The 22,528-nt window shown below is 39.3% G+C and overlaps 1 protein-coding gene across 3 annotated transcripts in view; it reads right to left on the bottom strand.

The window, feature by feature from the left end:
- Positions 1-22,528, bottom strand: part of SCUBE1 (signal peptide, CUB domain and EGF like domain containing 1) — a 253,704-nt gene that overhangs the window by 149,539 nt on the left and 81,637 nt on the right. For all 3 annotated transcript variants that reach the window (XM_069806968.1, XM_069806970.1, XM_069806969.1), the window contains one exon: positions 12,180-12,314. In XM_069806968.1, coding sequence (XP_069663069.1) covers positions 12,180-12,314 — 135 coding nt within the window. The remainder of the gene's footprint in view (positions 1-12,179; positions 12,315-22,528) is intronic.

The raw sequence follows: 22,528 nt of genomic DNA, 5'->3' as shown, positions 1-22,528 counted from the left end.
TTGCTGTGCAAGGGTGAACTTGGAAAAATAGAACTCTTCTTGATAAGCAGCTCTATTTGACTTCTATACTTTGATGAAGAGCATCAGCTAAACACTGAATATGGATTTGGGCAGTATTTGTTGGTGGTCAAGGTGAGCAGAAAAAAATCGCAGTGTTTTTCCTGATATCAGGTCATATTTAAAAGCAAAAAAATCCTGTTTCTGCCTGTAAATAGACTGTGGAAGTCCAAGGAAAGAATAAATATGGAACAGGAGAAATGGGATGTCATTCAGCACAGCCACACTTCTGACCACAATGTTGCTTTTGAGATAGCTCAACTTAGTATAGCTCAGTACAGTATCTCCATGAAATGAGTCATAATAAACATGAGAAAATGAGGCCTTTACAGGTGTTTTTAGAGGAAACGAAGAAACAAAACAACCCCATAAAATATCTAACCAAATGACACATAAATAAACTTTGAGTGCTTGGAGATATATTTACATTCTGGGTTTGGGTACTTGAAGTCTAATAGCAAGAAGTGAATTTGATGGACACTCAAAAGTGGCACCATTTACAGTAGGTCTAGAAAGCCTCAGAGCCAGGTTAAAAAACATATGCACAGTCTGGACAACAGGAAAATTCATTTAGCCACCTAATGTCCCTCTTGCATGAAACTAACGAGAACAACATAAAAAACACAAAGGGGCTTTCCTGCTTTCACCAAGGCTCTACTTTTAAAGGATTTAACTACTGAGAATTAACCACTGATGTTCTTTGATTTTATTGTTTTTCTGGCATTTTACTCTACCATGTGGCTGTTTCATGGAGCATTTCTGTGAGCTCCTGACAGGTAATCCTCCAGATTAATTCAGAGTTCGTTTGGCCGATAAGTGGCCAGCTTCTCTGAGAGATAGCGCAGGAATGACAGCTCACTATCTCCTTCTGTGAATTCTCGGAAGATTGAACAGCACAAGATATTTTCAACTAATGCCAGCTGAAGACAAATGGTAGCTTAGCCAAATGCTAAAAAGTCATGCAGAGATCTACATAGAAAGCCTTTTCAAAATAAATCTCCAGGTAAACATACTATTCAGGATTCAAGAGACACAGATTAGGCTAGGAAAGTATTGCTCACCAAATCCTGGTTTAAAACAGCTTATTACAGGCTTTTTTTTAATGATATGTTTTTCAGACTCCAATTAGAGCAGAGTAATTAAATGCCCATTAAGGAAGCACTTAGGTCAAATGATAGCTTTTCCTGGGAAGCTTAGAGGGAGTTCTGAAAGCATTTTGTCTGGAGAGGTAAGGAGCAAAAACACAGTACTGGAGAAGAGCATGCAGAACCCTTTTTTTGTTTTGTTTGGCCTTTTCCTGGAAAGCTCCCCCAACACTGAAATACTTCACCTGTGAAAGGAAACAGGCAATGCACAAACACTACCGGGAATACGCTCCTTCACCCGGCAAATCAGGCTTCATATTTGAGCTTTTTCTCGTACTAAGTGGCCAGTCTCTCCTCTCAATAAGGGGGCTTCATGGATATTCATGCTATGGTGTAATATAACAGCCGCCTACGGAGGCAGACAAGGCTGCCTAACCACCACTACCATATAGTGCCAAGGACAATATCTCAGTCTCTAAATGTTTCAGAGTTTTGATGTTCTATGCTTTTTTTATATATATATAATCATTATTATTCCAGGAAAAGCAGCTACCTAAGAGAACAAAATTTGCTTTAGTGGAAGAATACACTTCTTTCAAAAATAATGTTGACAACATTTGCTTGACCTGTTCAGGTAGTTGTATTCCACCTCACTTTTCAGAACCTACACATTCCCAGTGTCAATTTGGCTGCCTTCCCAGTACAAAGGCAGAGAGTCATCAGGCATCCTGAATCTCAGTAACAAGTCAAGCTGCCTGGCACCATCAGAAATTGTTCAATTTAGAATACTGAGCCTATAGAGAACAATCAGAACAAAAAGTGTAGGGAGGAAAGGCGGGAGAGGACAGGATTTGCAAAATGCACTGTTATCCACCCGGCTCCCTGTGCTACACCTCGATCTCTAAACATGTACATGTAATTCATCAATCACTGATGTTAATGTGCACCAGGGATGAAAGACGAGAATTAAGTAACAGACCAAAAGAATGGGACTCAGGGTATCTGCATTCTGTTCCTAGTAGGAGCATACATAAAAACAGATACTCAGTTTTACAAAACAGATTTCGTGAAATCAGCGTAGTGTCAATTAAACTGCATGCTCTGTCAAACGATTCCTTCACAGCTTTTCTGGAAAGCTCTTGGGATTTCTACAACCTTCCTGTGTAACTTTAGGCAAATTATTTAACTTTTCTGCCTCCCATATCTGTAACTTACAGCACATGGCATAATAGCTCCTATTTCAGAGTCTGGAGGTAGTTTTTGTAGGCTCCTGTGACATCCTCTAGCGAATTAGTGATTAGAAAAGCAAATAACTAGGAGTTCACTTCTGAAGCAGGCAGAACAAGAAATGCACAGCATAAGAACAATTCACATCGCTGCTTCCCCACCTTGGCATTTGTAGCATTCCAAACAAATGTCAGTTTAAATAACCAATTCTCATTACACTAAATACTGAAATGCCAACACCGATCATGTGAATTTCTGTCAAAAATTAATGTTTGAGTAAGGAGCCTCTTAGTTTTGGCCTGTCTAGTACTTTGCAGTTTGATATGGATTGAAGATAGCAGCTATTATATTATCCTCAGCCCATGTTAACTGTAGGGAGAAAACCTGCCAGCTCTGGTAAATCACCAATGTAACACAATGCTTCCAGCACACCGTACTGGATACTACCGGCTTACATTGCGTGTGCAGTGATTTAGTCAGCTATAAACACAGAGAACTTTTAAAGGAGGTGCTCCATATCAAAGAGAGACAAAAGTGCTGTTCATTTGCTCAAAGGTGAACGCTTTATGTCGGAACAAGAGAAGAAAGATTATTTGCAGCTTGTCAGCACTGGTAAGTCAGGCACAGCCTTTAGAAAGTGCTCAATCATACTACACATCATGCACAAAAAGCAGGTAAACTGATTTACTGCAGAAGCCCAATGCTCTTACCAATGGTGAACATAGTTCAGAGAGTAAATCCAACAGCACACGATGCTTGTCTCCCTGTTATATTTAATGCCTCTGTTTCTGCATTTCTTGACTCCTCGGAGAAGCAAAGGAGTTGAACCCTTGCAAGGGTATTATCCTGATCACTTGCGCATGATTGCAGGTTGGCTTTGCAATCTCAGCACATGACCCATCCTACTGAGAAAAACATTTGTTTTCAAAGACATTGCTGCAGTTTGACTATACTATGACTATACTGTGGTTTATGCAGGAGAGGAGTTAGCTAAATGGAAAGAAAACTATGAGGGAAAGGATACTGAAAAGCAATGGCATTAGTGAGCCAGGGAATTAAGGAGACAGAGAAGAAGTACAGATTTTGCCATGTGCTATTTGACACCCTTCTTTTCTTCTTCGGTCTATGCTCCTCCACTTCAACTCATTCCCACTTTGCTGGCTGTCTTCTGTCCCTCCTTCTCTTACTTTCTGTTTACCTGACATACCCTTGTCTCACTCCCTTCTTCCTTTGTGCCCCCTCTTAAAAATATCTCATGGTGCTACTACAATGTTTCTGCCATGAAAGCATTCACAGTGACTATGTGTTTTGTGCTGTCCTCTGCCCTATGCTTACCTTGTTTACTTAGGCTGTAAATTTTCCCATTTTGTATGAGGTCTCGTGCAATCTGGCCCCGTTCTTGACTGGTGCTCAAGTACAAAAGAATCAAGATACCATCAAGAACAGTAACAAACCCAACAATTTTATGACCCAGATACTTCTAAGATATAAAGCTTAACAGAGCATGCAAGTATTCTTAGGCTTGAAAATATACACGGCTATTAAATACAACCATCTTCCTTCTTATTTCCATTAAGTCCTAAATTATTTCAGAATAGCTCAGAGCAACCTCAAACATAATTACATGGAATTGAATAATTAATAGAACCCATTAAATGCATAGTATGCATACCATATACAGGAGGGTAACAGTATATATGAACAGGTATTTGGCATTCATATCTTGAATTCCTACTGGTTTGTAGCCAAAACCACAGTGCGGTATTGGCCTGTAGAGAGTTCCTGCTGGATCACATCTCTGAGATTTGTCATGAATAGCAGAAAAGAGGAACAGTGCCTGCAACATGGTCTGTGGCTGATCTCTCAGCATAGTGAAAAATATGAGACATACACGGAGAGACCTATAGTGACTATAGTAGGTATGTAAGATGCTGAGCATCTTTACACAGTATTCAGAGCAGGCCCTGAATTCATCATTGTATCCCTGATGGCATGAGAGAGACACATCATGACAAATACAACGTATGGTATACTAAAACAGAGTCCATTTGTTGTGTGCATGTGTGAATGCAAGCTTTTTTCCAGTACACTGTGGCTTAATATTCTTCCCAGATCTTTCTCACCTGATGTTTCAGTCAACTGGATGCTAGAGGCCTTTAGAAACACGTCAGTTCTTTTATTTAGTATAATCCTGCTATATCCAGAGCAGACAGTACGAACAGAACATTGGTTCACTTCCAATGCTATTGAATGATTGAGTGTGAAAGCCCGCTTTGCATATTTTCTCTCTTTAATTTTTTTTTAATGTACTACTTTCCAGTGTGTTTTCCCATTCGTGCGTATAGCTTTCCCATCTTGTCAGCACTGCCAGTCAGTCAGTTGCTGAGCTACAGACTGTTTGCTGCACTTTCTGTCACACAGGTGTGGAGAGATTTTTGATCTAACTTATGAATTCCTTGCCCCCTCTAGCAAGCTGGCTGGCTGTCATGCTGCTGCAGGGTGTTTCAAACAGCTGCTCTTTCCAAGACACACTTCTTTCTATCTCCAGCTTCATTATTTCTTACACACTTCTTTTCCCCCTTTAGTTTCATCCTTTCCATACCAAAAGGCACTGGCAATGGAGCCATGCAGAAACAACCACCGTACCATTAAACTATTTCAGATTCTGGCTCATTGAGAAATTTTCTGCAAGTCCTAGTTTATCACTTAGTCAGTCATGTTCAACTGTGCATCTACTTTTACTACTGTTCAAGCATTATAAGCAAGTTACACGTGTGACTTCCAGATTAATTACCAGTTGATGTTTTCTAGTACATCTAGGCTTTAATTTTTTTAATATTCTTTTCTTTTTTATTTTTAAAATATTTATGTCTGTTCTGATCAGTACACTTGAATCTGGGACCCGTTACAGGACAGCTTCTGCATAACACTCTTAGAATTCAATCCCAGATTTTGGCAAAATCTGGCAATCTGTTATTGTTCCCGAGCATTGGGAGTTTTCTCCTTTGAGTTTCAATGAACTCACCACCATTGTGTCCTGCTAACCAGTTGGTTTACTAGTGCATTTAATCTCAGCTGAAGCAAAGCAGCAGAAGGTATTGATTACTCAACAAAATTTGGTTTTCTTTCTGAATTAAACCTAATTCAAAGTCCCAGAAAATTCTAAAGCACAATATTTTTCCTTCAGAATGCAAGTAAGCTATAAAACGAAGGTAGAATATGTAGAGACTTCATCATATTTTGTTGAGTATAAGTATGACAGAGGTCTGAACTGGTCCCTAGGAACTCAACAAGGACCTGCAACCAACTGTACTTGGCTGTATTTAACTCTGCAACTTGGGATATACCAAAACTCTATCTTAATTTCATATCCTATATAATTTCCTCACATCCTGGTTTCTACCTGGACTGCTCTGAGGAACAGGGTTGCAGCTGCTCTAATGGAGTGAATCTATCCTGCAGTTCAGACACAGCCACGAGAGCTTTAGACAATACTGTAATATTTACACCTCAGTTTTCTTACCTATAAAAGGAAGGTTGCAGCCTCAGGTTTCAGAAGCATTTAAAATTTCTGTAAGCCAAAAGTGACATGCCTTTGCCTCCAATTCTATGACATCCTAAGCAGTCACCATTTAATCTGACATTTACTGAAGGCCTTAATGTGAAAAGCTAAGGGGAAAAAACAAACAAACAAACAAACAAAAAACTACTGACGATTTTGATAATTAAAACTCTGCTTTCGCAGTTTTATTTGGATAGTACTTAAAGGGCAGCTACAAAGAGGATAGAAGCTCTCTCTTCACAAGGAGCCACATGGAGATGACAAAGGGCAATTGGGTACAAGTTGCACTGGGAGAGGTTTTATCCTGACATAAGGAAGAGGTTTTTTACACTGAGAACAATCACTTACTGGAACAACCTCCCCAGGGACATGGTAGAGTCCCTCTTGCTGGCAGTTTTCAAGATGCGACTAGACAGGGCACTCGACAATCTCATGTAGGCTCCCTTTCCCACAAAAGGTTGGACCAGATGATCTGTTGAGGTCCCTTCCAACTTGGGCTGTTCTATGATTCTACGAGGCTACTTAATCTCACATCTAGTCCTAAACTTTCACCTAATATTGTTTTTATGATTACAACTGCTTCCCCTCACAACCAAACTTAAGTCAGATTTCACTTAAACCAGTTTTACACCAGTGTAACTTTACTAGTCCTAATCATGACACATCATTGATACATGAGAGGAGGGAGATCAGGCCTAACAGACATTATTTTTTACTTGTACCAGGTGTTTTCACCCATTGCATTTTCCCTCCAAACAAATTACAAACTCCCTCCATTCCAGACAAATGGAGAAAGCAAATGTGAGGTGCCGTTCACACAGGCTGCTGGAGCAAATAAGAATCCCTGAAACTAAAGTACAGCAATTTTCATGGGTTATACACAGTTTTAAAAGGTTGCACACTTCTAACAGGGCACAATGAGATTTAAAATGGTGTATTAAGCCTTTTTTCCTGGATACATTCTGTATCCCGTATTCTGTGAAAGATAATCAACTGAACTATTTATTCAAAATGTATCATGGGAATGTATAAGCAGACAAGTTTCTCTTACGCTTAGGTCATACTGTGTGCGGTTTTAGGAAAAAGCTTCCAAGATTGCAGTATGTTTGTCCAGATAAAACTTATGCTGCCTGAAAGGTTTTCTTATCATTTTATCTAAAAGCACATGAATTGACTTCCTTAAAATTTACTTTACATATATTCCTCTTTTTTACAATCATATTAGGATTCCAATTTAAAAAGATAAATAGGACTGTTCTGCTCCAGTGAATGGGATGCCTGTACTCAGGGTAGCTATGGCAAAGTATATTCAAGTAATGGAGTAATTTAACCAGTTACATCATCATGAAAGAGCTTTCATAGTTGAGATGAGAAACCTTGTACTTCATAAAGTCTGGAACGGAGCTGGCAACACTTAATTATTTAAAGTCACCCTTCTGCATTAATCTAAATATGAATAGATTATTGTGCTTTCTGTAGAAAAAGCACCTCTGTCCTCTAAAGTGCTTTGCAGAAATTCTGAGTCACAATAACCTTCTTGCCCAGAGTCCCACAAGGCATCAGCATCAGAGATGAGAATGAAGTCCAGAATCCCAGACTGTAACCTTTCCTGAACTGACTGGGGATCCATGCTTCCTCCCACGGAATTCTAACACATTATTCTACTGCTATAAAATCGCACTGAACTAAGAAAACAGGTAAAGGAATAAAAATAAATCATGGAAGTTTGGAGTGAAAAAATTGAACAAATGTGGTTTTATAATCCTCAGAACAAGAAGAAACTTGGTAGTTTGATGTCAGCTGACCAAAGGAGTCCTATGCTACTACTGCAAAATTAACAAGGGTTTAAACATATAATCAAGTTTAACAAGTTACTATGTCAGCACAAGCATGGGAAGACATTTCATAAGCCCACCTAGCCCATGACAAATGCAAACCAACTTGGCTTATCATGTTTCCCTTTCCTCTGGGACTAAACTGTTACACTTTTAGTGCAGAAAGAGACAAGCTGGTTTTGAAACTCTGTAGCACAGTAATTTGCTAAGTTGTGGCAGTTCGACTTTTTGTCAACCTCCCTAACTCTGCTAAGAACATAAGGCTAATGGGATAAGGGGAAGTAAAAAAGCATTTCCTTGCCAAATACTTTTTTAACAGGCTTGAAAATGATCGTGACAACCGTGTAAAAAGCTTTTCCACTGTTTGACCAGACCATCATCATTTCCAGTCCTATAGCCTGGTACTTCTCCACCTCTTCTTGTCTCCACTTACAATTACCACTCCTAATTGCACCTGCCTTTTTAGTTTACTTGGCACTAGCTGTATAAAAACATTAGCAGTGAATGATTAGCAGATATAAGACCATTACTATAACTATGCTTTAGGTAGACATTCAGGGGATGGAATCTAAAACAACAGAAGTCTTTCTAGCCACAGAACTCCTAAGTATCTGGCCTGTAAGCAAACAACCTTTGTGCTTTAGGAGACTTGACCTCTGGAGGTGGGACAGCAATGGCTTTCTAGAATGCTTCCGCTGAGAATTTTGGTTGGTGAGGCAGTTTGTAGCCAGCGCTCCTGACCACAAGACCTTTTGTAGTTGTAATGCAAATGGGACATACCCTACCCTTCATATTGATCGCTCTGAACTTCAGCGGAGATACAGGCATATAGCTAAACTCTATTTTGATGCTTTTTAAGCCCACTTCAGATTTTTAACCAACTTTGCTATCACTAGGACTTTAAGGATGTGCCCAGAGGCTTTGCTAAATAGGGCCTTTTGGCTTATCATCAAATTAAGGGAAAACATGCTGTAACCCACTCACCTGACTCAGTCACAGCTGTAGTGTATGATACTAATCTCCACATTTATTAAACACATGCTCCCTCTGGAGCTGGAGATGATACACTAACATCTGGTTTATTCTGGTTTCTTTTTAAGTCATGAGGAAACAAACACAAACGTGCCTCTTCTATGCAGTTGCAATGAAGATGTACTAAGATAAACAACTGTTAAGTTCTCCGTATCTTTTACAATCTGTTCTCCCTCCCATTCTCTCTTCCCATTGTTGCCATCATTTCTGTGAGTAAGCTAGTACTGAAATCTGACTCAGCAAAGGGAAATTAAGTTTTATGCAAAAATAAATGAGGCAAGTTGTACTGGGCATAGTATCCTCCCAAAAGATACTGAGACTAAACATAAGAAATAAGTAGGCCTGTAATGAAGATAGTGAAATGAAGCAAATACTGGGAAATGAGGGTTTGCCCTGACTGTAATGTCAGCCTGGCCTCCCATTGGTATAAAATTCATATTTCTCGTGGATCATTAATCCTTTTTGTCCATAGGAAATAATAAGAACACTTCTAGATGGCAAGCAAACATGTCATTTGGGACACAAGGATGATATTAAAAGCCCCTACCATGAAATCCAGTGTGGCTTTTAACCACAGCTTGTGGGTAGGAGCACAGTGGTACAATACTCCCCTGAAACACTGGGACAGGCACAGCACATCTCTGGAAGCCAAGGAGATTCATACAGCAGCCAACAATTTTAAGGACAGTACCTCATATCAGAAGACACCTTTCCCTTGGCTGGTTAGTGCAAAAAGGGATGACATATTCCTTCCTCTGCTCAACCCCCAAGAGAATATCCAATGCCCTTTTTCAACTCTGAAACTAGCACATCACTTGATAGTGCTGATGAGCTCAAAGCCCGTGATCAGCACCAGCCTTGCTGATGGCCGAGGCAAGTGAGCTGGGCCTGCAGACAGGGCATTGCTTAGGCTTGGTACTGCTCCCTCCATTCCAAATCATTCCAAATCATCCCAACTCCAAGTACATCCTAAGCACCTTGCAATGCTTATCCCCTTTTCCCAAGGCATTTGAAAACAGGAGGGAAAAGGTGGCAGTGAACTGCATGGACGACCTTGTGGTTGATTGTTTTAGACTGGCTCAGTCCTTGAAGAGACTTTAGGTAATGTCAAGGACACCGAGATTGTGTGACTGCACATGCATTTTTCAGAGACAGAAAAGTAATCCCACTGCAATTAATGGATCTTATTATGCTCAAAGTCAACAAGCTTGCTAAAGGGCTTTGGCAAGTCAGCGCCTTTGTGTTTGGATTGCAATGCTGGCTGTGTGGTGTGCCTTTGTCCACTTTAGCCTTGTTTACCAACAGAGGTATAGACACAATCTAGCTCTAGGCACTATTCTGGCTAAATATGTTGATGCGTATTTTTGTGTTCCAGCAGTTTCTGTAGCAGTGCTTACAAGTGAGACAGATGAAAGTGAGTAAACACAGATATTAAAAAAGCCATTTACTTTCTCACCATGCATGTTTACTATTTGCAGCTCGGTCACCTCTGACAACTGAAAGAGATCATTTAATCTCATTTCCTTCCTCCAGCATACCCATCCAATGTATTTCTGGGGGGGATCATGGCACTACAGTGTAATGTTTGCTATTATTATAAATTGGTACTTTATTTTTGAAAAGCTACAAACCCTTTGTTCATAAAACACTTTGTAATCACCATTGGTCTATTTGGTAGGTTGTTTATTTTTTTCAGATCTAAAATAATTTGAAAATGTTGCTTCAGATTAAACATCCATGTCCTATATTGACATTTTCTTTGTAAACAAGTTAACACTAATGTATTACTCCCATGCATATTTATTAAGTGCATACAGCAGTCAACCTTCAAATCCACTCCCCCAGTCCTTCCGGCAAACTAGGAATCCTCTTTGCCATAAAAACTTACCCTTTTCCCTCAATAAATCTATTCCTTAGAAGAAACTTTTGCCTTTGGAGTCTCATTTTTCATTTATTTCATTAGTTCCCATCTCAGATAACTAAATTCTCTTTTATTACAGCTGGGAATTTTTATAATGTGCAAATTGAAATAATGATTGTATCACAGTACTCTGCAAGTGGTTTTCATTAAGCCTCCAGCTACTATTCCTTGCTCTGCTGGATATCTTTGTGTCAGGGTTACTTTACGCTGGACAGAAATTTGAACAATTTATGTTGAAAAGAATGACTAAAAACTATTAGATAACAACCTTTAAAATGCCCTGGTTGATAGAGCTTAATTGTATGTTCTTGTCATAATCAAAATACCTCAATCACTTGAAACCTAGTAGTCATGCTAATAAGTGGACCTGTGAATATATTCCAGAGATTCACACTTCTGAAAACCAATATTACTACTTACTGTCTTTACAACTCTGTGTAAGCAGACACTCAGTGCCAGAAATACATTTACATTTCTGAGATGCTACGCTACAACGTTCTGCTTTGTCAACAGAGTGGCTAAATTCATACTCGGTGTTCAAGTAGGATTTTCTGGTTAATTTTAGTGACTTAAAATAGTTCAGAACCATTTGTGTGACTTGTTGAAATTTACAGCGTGCTTACATTGTTCATCACCAGACTCATCTTGCTACTTTGTCATTCTGTATTGCCTGTTGGTAAATGAGTTTGCTAGCATATATTCCCATTGCTGCCAGGGTCACCAGAAGTCTGAATGAACACATAAAGAGTCCACTTAATTGCAAAGATTTATAGCTATGCTGTTTTCTTTTCTCCCTTTCCACTCAAACTTGTCTTCCATGTCTGACATGTATAGAAAAGGGAGAGGTGCTTATTCTAGTCAAAATCAGCAGCAGACAAGGATCACAGTTTTGGAAGGATTCCTTATTTCTACTGCTAGTGCATAGGCAACAGAGAAGCAGTTTTCTAATCCACCCTAGACAGGGTAGTGAACCAAAGAAAAATGCTGTGTCAATATAATATCAGCCATCATCAGTCTGCAATGAAGCAATGAGTTACATGACTAGCAAAAAAACCATAACCTGTATAAATTCCAGAAGCAACAAGCTGTTCATTTTGATTTAAGATACCATGCTCTCCAAGGTGAAAGACAGGTGACCTATTATACAATAAACAGATGAGAAATTTTTAAGTCTTGGAAACTCACAAGCAGAAAATTGCCATTTGAAAATCTGCCTCTGTCTGCCCAAAAAGCCTGCTGTTTGAACCAAGTATAATTTCTATGTCAGACTAAAGCCTTTTCCCCTGTCTTATTTACGGCTCTGCTACAAGTTTGGGTAGCAGAGAAATCAATCCATTCCAACCAACGAGTGAAATGATTTTGGGAGCTCTGTGGATAAAAAAAATCCTCCCAAACAGTTTCTGCATTTCTGACTGAACACAGTTATTCTAAAGAGCACAATTTACACACTGAAAACTTACCAATGGAGCGATGAATGCAGGTATGCTGGTTATCACTCAGAAAAAAGCCCTCTTTGCATTGACATTCATAGCTGCCCATAGTATTTACACAAATCTGCTGGCACCCTCCATTGTTATCCTGACACTCATCAACATCTAGAAGAGAGAAGGAAAAAGAAATGCAAGATGATGTACAGATTAAGAATATACATCTAGAAGAGCACGGAATCCACGAAAAGGCACACTGTAAATTAAGCTAATGAAAACTACCCAAACCCCATCAGAGTTAATCCAAATTAATCCATCTTTTTCCTGCATCCTAGGTTTAAAGTTAACATAAAAAAACAGTGGGGAGGGAAGTCCAGCTAAGTCTCCATGCATTCTGAGCTGCAAATTGATTTCCAATGCCCAATGAATGTTAACGTCCTAAAAAGGCTGTGACCCCATCTGCCAAGTGTGGTGTTGCACTCTGTCATTCCCACTCCACTTGGAAAGACATACTTCAGGCCTACAGTAATTTCTAGCAGGGGTAGCAGGCAAACACAAAGGGCATTACTGGGTGAAAAGAGTCTTTATAGAGTTCTGGTCTTGAACAGAACAGCATGTTTCAATTACTGGAGTCATAACCCCCTACTTTGTCAGTTTGTTTAATGTTGTTTAATGAAAAGAAGGCTTCTTAAATCTAAATGTTCCATGTCTGTATTGTCATTTTAATAGGCAAATATATAAAACCACAAAGGCAGCATTAGCTACTGGCTGTTTTGAGGGTCCCTGCCTACCCCCCATCACTTCTATTTGGCATAAAAGTTTTTATGCTGCTGTGTTAGGAGAGATGTATGTTTTAGCATCGGGAAACCACTGCCACTAAAAGATATCTGATCCACATTCAACCTTGCAACTCTCCCATTTTGCTCATAAAAGGTATATCATATCCATTTTCTGTTTCTTCTTTGGATAAAAGCAACCCACCACCTGAAAAATCCATGTTTTCCTTTTTATGGAGACTCTGCAACCAGTTATTTCACAGTATGTGCCAACATGTCAGCAAATGAGTTGGTGTGTGTTTTGCTTTCATTTTATTTTTGGAGGGGAGAAAAAACACAACAAAGCTAAATGATCCACAACATTCAAAACCTTAGAAGAGCTGGCACAGCTCCTGCAGAAATTAATTCCACCAGGACTGGCCACAATACACTAAGGTAAAAGCAAGCTGCTTTTGCCAGTACTCTTGCAGGCAAGGCCAGGAAGCTCTGAAATGCTGCAGAAACTCAGCCAGTAACTAATGCAGGAACACCAGCTAGTTCAGCAGCTTGCTTGGCTGAGCTTGCTATCACTATTTGTGCTGGTGTGCTGCCTGTGCTTCATGTGACAGAAACTGTAGCTCTTCCTCACAGAGTAAAAAAACTACGGTAATTACAGCAGTACCCAGGGAAACCAGACAGTCTCCTCCTGTCTTGAACTACAATGCAAGTGTGTAGACAGTCCTTCTCCATTTTTTATTTACCAGGAAGTGTGAAGTACTATTGCCTCAAATTTTCTGCATCAAAATCCTCCCTGCCCTCAGTTCTTACTCTTTTCTGGATTTGAACCTTTTCATAACCCCATCTGAGCAATTTGGGAACACACAGGAAAAGGAGAAGTGAAGATTTTCCTTGCCTACTGCAGTATAAGATGGAAAGATTCAAGTAAGCCAAATTTGTGAGACCTTCCTCTGTGAGCCAGCAGGCCTCACTGTCCTATTAGTGCCAACTGAAACGTGTTCCTTCAAAACAGCACGCTGGAATCTAGATCCTGCTCGCTGGAAGATTAGTTGACTGGTTACTGAAGGAAAAAGTCTCAGTTGGTACATGTGCAAATCCCAAAATTTTGCTATAAAGTACATGGCCTTCCCAGAGCTCTGTTTATAGTATCACAAAGCAACTTGAACAATTGCCTTCCAGCTCTGATGAATAATCTGAAACAAATGCAATGATTAATAAACATTTGATAGCAAATGCTGGTGATTTGCCACTTCCATAAAGAGACAGCTCAATTTACCATCAATCCCCAAATCCATATGCTGGAATAAAAGTTATTACAACTTAAACTCTTTAAAAAGTTTTACCATGAGGAATTTCTTCCAATTGTTTTCAATTACTTGCCTCAAAATTACTTTAATATGCATTTATGAAGAGGAGTTGAAGAAAGGGAGCAGCTGGGATCTAGGACTACTATATCACTATCTCCATACTACATGCCTTCCAATAAAACTTGGCTTCGTGTTGTAGGATTAACATTTTCTCTTCTCAGGCCTCAACCCTACTAGGGTCAGGCTTTTTGGAGCACTTTGTATTCCTGCAGTCTTAAAAGGCAGTATTGCTTATTATCCACCACACCAAGCAGTCTATTGGACATGGCTGCCTGGAAAATATTTACTGAACTATTTACTTGACAAACTTTCTTTCCAATAAAGTCACTCTATGGTCAGCCTATTACTAACCCAGTTTAGAGAATGGGGTAAAAAAAGTCTTCTCAAGTTAGGAGAGAGAACTCCATCAACTCCAATGAGCTCAAGCTTCAGTAGATCTGGCAGAATAATTCCTTCACGTATCTGAACTTTTTCAAAGCTCACAAATGAAACAGCTGCCAAAGGGGCTTTTTCTTTCTTTCATTGTTTGTGCAACTCTCATTCAATGCAGCTCAAGTTACCCAGCTGAACATGTAAACATCAGTAATGCAGCATATGTGAGACTGCATTTTGGACCAGATTTTCTAGAGATTAAGTTCCACATAAACACCAAAATAAGTAGCCAGGTTTTCAATAAAGCTCTTCTGGCTCCAGTTTTGGAGGCTCCACATGTCCAACTGGGCGGTTGACTGTTTTGAAAAACTGAGGGTGGATCCTCAGGAGCTTTAAATGTTGCCACTCTGTGTGACAGTTTACACCTGCTGGAGACCTGCACCCCAGGGCCTAACTCTAGACATAGGAAAAAGGTCACTTATGATGTAAAATCCCTTCATGCAAACATCTCCTCTAAGCCCCAGCTAAACCCATTCTAAAAACTTTTAAATTTATTGAGCACAAATACAAAGCTCACTTGCTTTATTACTCTACTCTTTATAAAAAGGAATATTTTTTTTTTAGAGCAGACAGACATGTCTTCTTTGGCAACCTTTTGCACAAAATCAGCCACCACCAGTCACCTTATCCAGGAGCAGGGCTGTCTCCCTGAGGATGGCAGCCCCAAGACAGCAGGTGCAGGTCTCCTTTCCTTTAAACTGTTTCATGGAAACTCAAATCCATTTCCTAGGCTCCTTGTCTGGCAAAAGTTCTTTCATCCAGCTTGGCCTCACCACCTGACAGTGTGATAATTCCTAGAATACATTATCCACTGCTTACAGGAGAGCTGAGCCTCAAAATCCTACCCATGATCCCAGGGTGGAAGCTGGAGCAAGGTTTCAGCAAACCTACACAATCCAAACTCACAAAAGGATGGAAAAATGTTCTCGCCTGAGCTGAGCTCAGATGGTTATCCCACGTGGCTGCTCCAACCCTCACCCTCAAAAAGAGGAGGAAAAACTAGGAGAAAGTGAATATATGTCCTTAAGCCATTCTCTGTAACACTCATCACAAAGAACTGTCCTGTGATTACATCTACCAAAGACAATCCCTGATGGAAGCACCTAGAAATAACTCCGTTTCCACAGCCCTTAACTACTCCTTACCAGCACAAACAAACAGCTAAGATGACAATCAGCACAAGAGCTAGAATTGCTTATACAGAGTTTAGGCCAGAGTGACAAACCTATGTTTCCAGGGTGATGAGGGCCTGGACTTCAAATTGGCCAGTCATCATCAAGGACAACAAGAAATAAGGGAAGAGCCAGCTCAGGGAGAGGCTGGGAAAGGAGAAGTATCTTTCAAAAGAGAAGGAGCGATAATGGATGCATATATACATACATATATAGATATATCTATAGATCAGAAGTATTATGCAAATTAATGCATATCTGAATTTGCATAAGACCTCTAGCTTTTTGGCCCACTGCCTTCACATAATCAAATCTGTGTTCTGTATCTTGGTAAGATGAGAACCTCTAGAGAGCAGTAGTGTGGAACAGTATCAAAGGGTAGGAAACACTAAAGTTGATGAAGATGGACGTTTTATTTATTAAATAAACAAATGCTTTCAGTTTATCATTTAATTTATCTGATGAACTTTTCAAACTAGCTCCACTGGTATTTCACCCTGATCTGGCTCAGAGCTTGCTGCAGTATTTGGCCTAACGAAGCTATTCTGATTGAGTGCCCTGTTTGGGTACCACCGAGGCAGAAAGGTTTGCTAAGGGTACCTGAAACCAAAACCACAAGCAGGAAGACACAAAAGTAGAAACACTACACAGAGTCAATGTCAAGAACAGTATGTCCACTGTCCACTTCCTCCCATGATCTTCTCTTCCTTCTGACATTTTTCTTTCATGTCAGCATTTTCATAAGCACTTAAGCCCCTCGGAAATCTGAGTCTCATCTTCAAAGTCTCCAAAGCAGTTGGGAGTCACAGTACAATTCACTTACTATAGCATTAAGGTTATTTGAAGACTTCTAAAACCAGGACTTTGATTCATGATCCAGAAAGCTGATCCTGCTAGTTTTTCTCTAAGCTACTCCTTGAAACTTTTCAAAGATTTCTCTAAGATGTCTATTTTACCAGTGCAGAACATCGTGGTAGAGAGATGAACTACTGATAGCAATACTGTAGAACTTTCTCAAATGTTAGCAACAAACCACCCCTGAGGTATCTTGTATTTGTAAGAGAAATGATTAGCAACTGCAAACTCAGAAAATGCAAGTGCCTGATTCTGGAATTTTAAAATCATTATATTCTGAATATTTCTAGTCAGAAAGCAGGCTAAAAGTCCTATTAAAAAAATCACATTCCTGGATTTACTATAGTCATAGTTATTCTTATACCAAAAGAACATCTAGCCCAGCATCCTCTCTTTGCCACTGCCCTGCAGTTGGTACTTAGGAGAAGACTGTAGAGATGGGACAGAACCACTGCTGGCATGCTCTCCCAGCTTTCAGCAATCACATACCTATTGACCTTCCTAAATCACTTGCTAGACCATTGTCCTGCTGGATCTTTCCTGTATGAATTTGTCTAATCTCTTCTGAACCCAACATGATGGGGCAATTACTTCTGCAATTTAATTAAGAGTTACATAAAAAAGATATACTTTTGTTTAAGTTTTGTTTATTTCAAATGTGCTGCTTTATAATCTGAATGAATGCCCCCTAATCCCATGATTGTGAACAACAGTAAATACTCATTCCCTACTTGCCTTTTCTGCATCTTTCTTGGTCTTACAGATCCCCCTCAGCCTCATACTACCCACCTCATCTATTTTGAGCCCTGAAGCACAGCAATACACAAATATGATCATTACAGAGAGAATAAAAATTACTTCAGTGTATCACCTTTAAAACAAAAAGTGCTCATTTCGAGAAGTTAACCTTAATGACAGTAACATTTGGCACATGTTCCTCTCACTTCTCTATTCCATTCCCTCCAAGTACCATGATACTCTATTGCAACGGGTGTCTTGGAAGATCTGATTTCAAGATAGCTGTGGAAGCCCAAGGAGTAAATTTGGCATGTAGGAGTGAAGCAAGTGGTATCAGATTAGAGGTTGTAGGCAGCTGTTCCCGCTGGAAGGGTTATACAAGTAGTGACATGCTGTCAAGGTAGGGAGGGTGATACATTGCATCAGCTGAGGGGGCCATGGAAACAGGAATCATTGCTAATTGAAATAACTGCTAAATCATCTTTCTTAGACCAACCTTATATGAGCATGCAAAGGGAAATATTAGAAGAAAGACACACTACTACCTATGTAAACAGCATTCATATCTCCAGGAGATCTGAAGTCAGACTTCACCAAGAATTTAAAAGCAGGGCCCAAATTTTCCACTATTTGCACAGAAGCCTAGGATTCCGCTTTTTGTCCCCTTCTTTCAGAAACTGAAAAATCTGGTGAAGAAAAGGAAAAAGACACCACACCCTTGAATCCAGTACTTCAGTCACTACCACAGTTGCAGAAATCTTCACTAGAGCCCATGCTGAGAAAAGATGCACTTGCAAAAAACCAGATCCTACAGTAATGAATTTTTACTGGAATAGACATTAAAAAAAACACCAAACAGAAAGTGTGAAAAATTACCTTTCCCTGAAAAATAAAGCACATTTTACAGAAGAGAAACATGAAGTACTAATCACAAGGATGCTCTTGGGTGATGAATACTAAAATCATTCTAAAATGATCAATTAATTGATCCCTAGAACCACTCTTTTCTTACATACAAGGATACAGCACCCAAAATGATACCCATGATCTGTCCTGCGGAATCCTGTCTCTTAATGGGCTACAATCACCTATCACCTCAACAAGCACTGACTAGGCTTCTTGTTTGCCTGCACAGTTATAAATGTGCACAGCCAAAAGGAATGCTTAAAATCTTTTTTCTGTAGCTATTTTGTGACACACAGTAGAATTCCTTAAATTTCACACTACACAAACACAGTGTAAATGCAGCTGCAACAGATTTCTTTGCTATGTATAGCATAGGAAATATTCACTTAATGCATGAGCTTAACTCTGCTTCATGGGATGCCTAACCATTTGTGGAGCTGAAGTAAACAGCCCCATGGACATTGTGTGAATGTTGCATCAAGTTCAAGTCTCTTGACGTCACTTGTTTATTCCTTTCTTAAACAACTGGGCACCACTGTCTGTCCTTTTAAGACACCAAAACCCTTTTCACAGCTTTTAGCATTTCCAAATTAAACATCCAAGCCACTTAATGTGACATCTTAGTTGTAGCTTCTATCTTCTCACTTGGTAATCATGGTTTTTTTTTGACAGACACATACACGTACGTGGTAACCTCCTGACAACAGTGCCTAAACACAACAAAGTTGCCAATCAATTATTTGTTAATTAGTTATCCATTCTTCTGATACAGGGCTTTAAACCAGTTTTGTATTAATTTGATCCTGCTTCTTTTCATCTACGGTGCCACCGTCTAGGGAATGCCAGCAGCCTCCAGCTTGGCATAAGGCTCTTACTGGGCTCAGACAGCCACAGCCCCATTAGCAATAAGCTTGTAGTTCCCACTGACATCTAGCTGCATGTAGGGCATTCCAAGTTGCAATGCTGGATTAACAATCCTCCATAGACTTGAAGGAAGTTAATTACAGATGCAAACAAGCATCAGTCCTCATCAACTGAAGGAAAAATTTGGGACAAGTTGAGTGAATTATCCAGTCTGTTATCATAATGCCCCTTTGTCTTGCCCCTGGGCTTTCTCTGGAGTATCATTAACTGCTGCAGGCTCAACTGAAGCAGTATTCTCTATCTGGGATAACTATTGCTTATACCTGCTTCTTTTTACATCTACTTACAGACCCTGCCAGAATCAGAAAAATTTGGTTTGGGTTAACTCAAAACTGCTTTTTTGTTTGTTTTGATTTTTTTCTCACAAAAATTAAAAGGATTTTGCTGTGGGTCAAACAAATCGTATAACTTGACATTAAAAAATGAAACAATATTTTCATCTCAAGTTGGTAACATTTTCCAGGTCTATACAACATTTTGTTCCTGAGCTCTGGCAATAAAAGCCAAGGAAATGGCTAGATTAATTATTTTCTTTGTTATCTATCAGTAACACAGTTAGGGGATGCTCTAGATTCAGATGAGGGATTTTAACCTAAGCACTACAGCATCCAGTAGGCTATGAAGTCATTCTCACTCTCTATATTGATAATACTTGAAGTCCATGAAAAGTGGAAGAAATGGGAGAGTATGCAGCACAACCTTCAACACACTGAAAAGAGAACTCCACCAGGAGTTGAAAAACATTGGCTTAGTCAGGCACATAGCTACTCATTAAACTTTTGGGGAACAGGAAAATGCTGAAAATGTTTTGGAAGCACTGGAGTTGCTCCTGTAGGTCATATCAAAACAATTAAATTTTCCTGAAAGTATCTCCATTGGTGAAGAGTGTTTTATAAATGCAACCTCAGTTTCTTAATAGCTTCAGTAGGTAAATCTTCAGTGAATTAATGCTTCATTTGACACAAAATGTTTGGGCAAATGGGCATCTATGCCACCTGGGAAATTAGTTCAGCATTTCTACTCTCCTAAACATGAGTAACACAAGCTAGCTTACCACTCAATCTAGTTGTGCTGTGTTACACAGTTGGATTTGTTGGTTAGTTTGTTTTGACCACCCGGTTTTAAGAAAACAGCCTTAGAAAACAGTTGGACACCTGTGCACCAGCTAAGCAGCAGCTGCCCATTAGCACATGTAAGATGCAGTAAGTTGTGTTAGTGCAACTCAACAGATGAACACAATCAGCCTTGATCAGTAAGAGTGCTGGGAATTATCAATGAAAAGCAACAGAGGTCAAAAAACCTGACTTCAGGAACATTGTAACTATGTAAAGAAGGGATGAATTTAATAAGTTTGGAGCTAGCATGGTAATGTAAAGCCAAAACAAACAAAGAACCCAAAATAAAACAAAACAAACAACTGCCTCATCCCCACCTTCTCCATAAAATTCACCAGAGCTGTATATTCTTTGCACCAGCACCAGGGAACACATAAATGGATCTCTGTAATGGCTATGTAACAGTGTGCATTTTTTCTTAAACCAAAGTACTTAAGAGTCATGGCCTTCTATTATCAGTGTCCATTATATGAAGTTAATGCATCTACTCACTTTGCAGATAAATACCTATACAAGAGAGAAAACCTTGTGTTTCATGCACAAGTTAATCTGTAAATGACAGTAATCATGAAGAGCTTTCTACAGGCAACTTATTCCACTAAAAGCCTTCTTACCTTTTACTCTAAGATATCTGATGTTGGAGGTACAGAATCTTAAGTCAGAGGGAAAACTATTTATGTGTTAAGGCAAATGGACTGACCGTCCACTGACAAATTCTGCAACTTGAAGTTCCTGAAATCACACTCAGACATGCAGCCTGTATTACAAAGTGGACACTTGTTGGAACCTTTTTATTCGGAGCTCAGCTTCCTAGAGTTCTTCTTTGAGTTCTGATTTCAAATTCAAACACTCAAAGCAAAACTCAGTCCATACCCGGGATATTCATGTCATTTCAGAGCACAGGAATGAGTTTTCGCATTCTTTCAATTGCAGTCATCAACAGGCTGAGGTGGTGGTCCCTTCAGAAGCTAATTAATACTGAATTTATAATTAGGAGGAGTTCTTCCAGTTATTTTTCAAGTGAATAAAATCAAGTCTCTTAGAATTCCCTAAGATGTTCATACAAGGAGTTTCAGAGGTTTTTGTAAGTACTGAATAATAGTTGGTGGCATATATACAGTGTCAGGCCTATTAAAGAAAGCACTGCAGTTGCCCAGGCAGCAGATATCATGACTCATACCTGGTGTGCGCATAGAAGTTTTGATGCACTGGGACCAGGTTGCTTAGCATCTTATTAATCAAGCCCTAAACTATTCTAAGTCACACAACAAAACTCTGCCTCCCTGTCCTGTAAGTGACAGTCCACGCCTGTCGCTACAAATCACTAGTGGGATCCAGAACCCATTCTTCACTGTCATATTAGTAATTTTTATTGTGTCTCTGACTAATTTCAGAAGCAGTTTCTTAGTTATGCCTTCAAAATAAACAACAGAAATAATTAAATAAGTGAAGTTTCTCAACTTTTTCAAAGGAAGTCATTCAAGCTCCCCAGTTAAGTCTAAATATACCAATGTATATACTCATGATATTGAATTGCAAAAACTGTTTTTCAGAAGGTAATACTGAAATATCGCTACTCTTTATTTGCTAATATGTATCTGAAAAACATGACTCTAGTACTTTAACGTAACAGTGTAAGTTATCAGTAGTGGAAAACTTTCCAGCCTGTATTGGTCACGATAGAAATATGCTAGGAATACTTACAAAAAATCACTTTAGGGATTTTTGTTGATTCAGATACACAAAAAATAGATAACCTGACTTTCAGGCTGCTTGTATACTTATAAACGCATTACTGTCATTATAGTATAATGACAGTGACTATATGTGAAATCAGGCACCAGATGACTTCGCTGCTCTCCACTTTGGTGTCTTTTTGCAATCCATATGAATTCAGTGTTTTAACTGCATCTATGAAATTTCTAGGATTGACAGACACCATTTCATGAGGGAAGGCTTGAATGTCATACAAATCTGACTAGTAAACACACCCATTATAGGCTGAAAGCCTGCACCCTTAGGTGAATACATGTTCTCCCTTGCTTTAAGTAAGCACTAAACACAATGTGGCTCCCAAAGCTTTGGTTAATTTTAATATAT

Source organism: Haliaeetus albicilla, chromosome 19, assembly GCF_947461875.1.
Source record: "Haliaeetus albicilla chromosome 19, bHalAlb1.1, whole genome shotgun sequence".
NCBI lineage: Eukaryota > Metazoa > Chordata > Aves > Accipitriformes > Accipitridae > Haliaeetus > Haliaeetus albicilla.
This window is presented reverse-complemented; position numbering and strand designations above follow the sequence as displayed.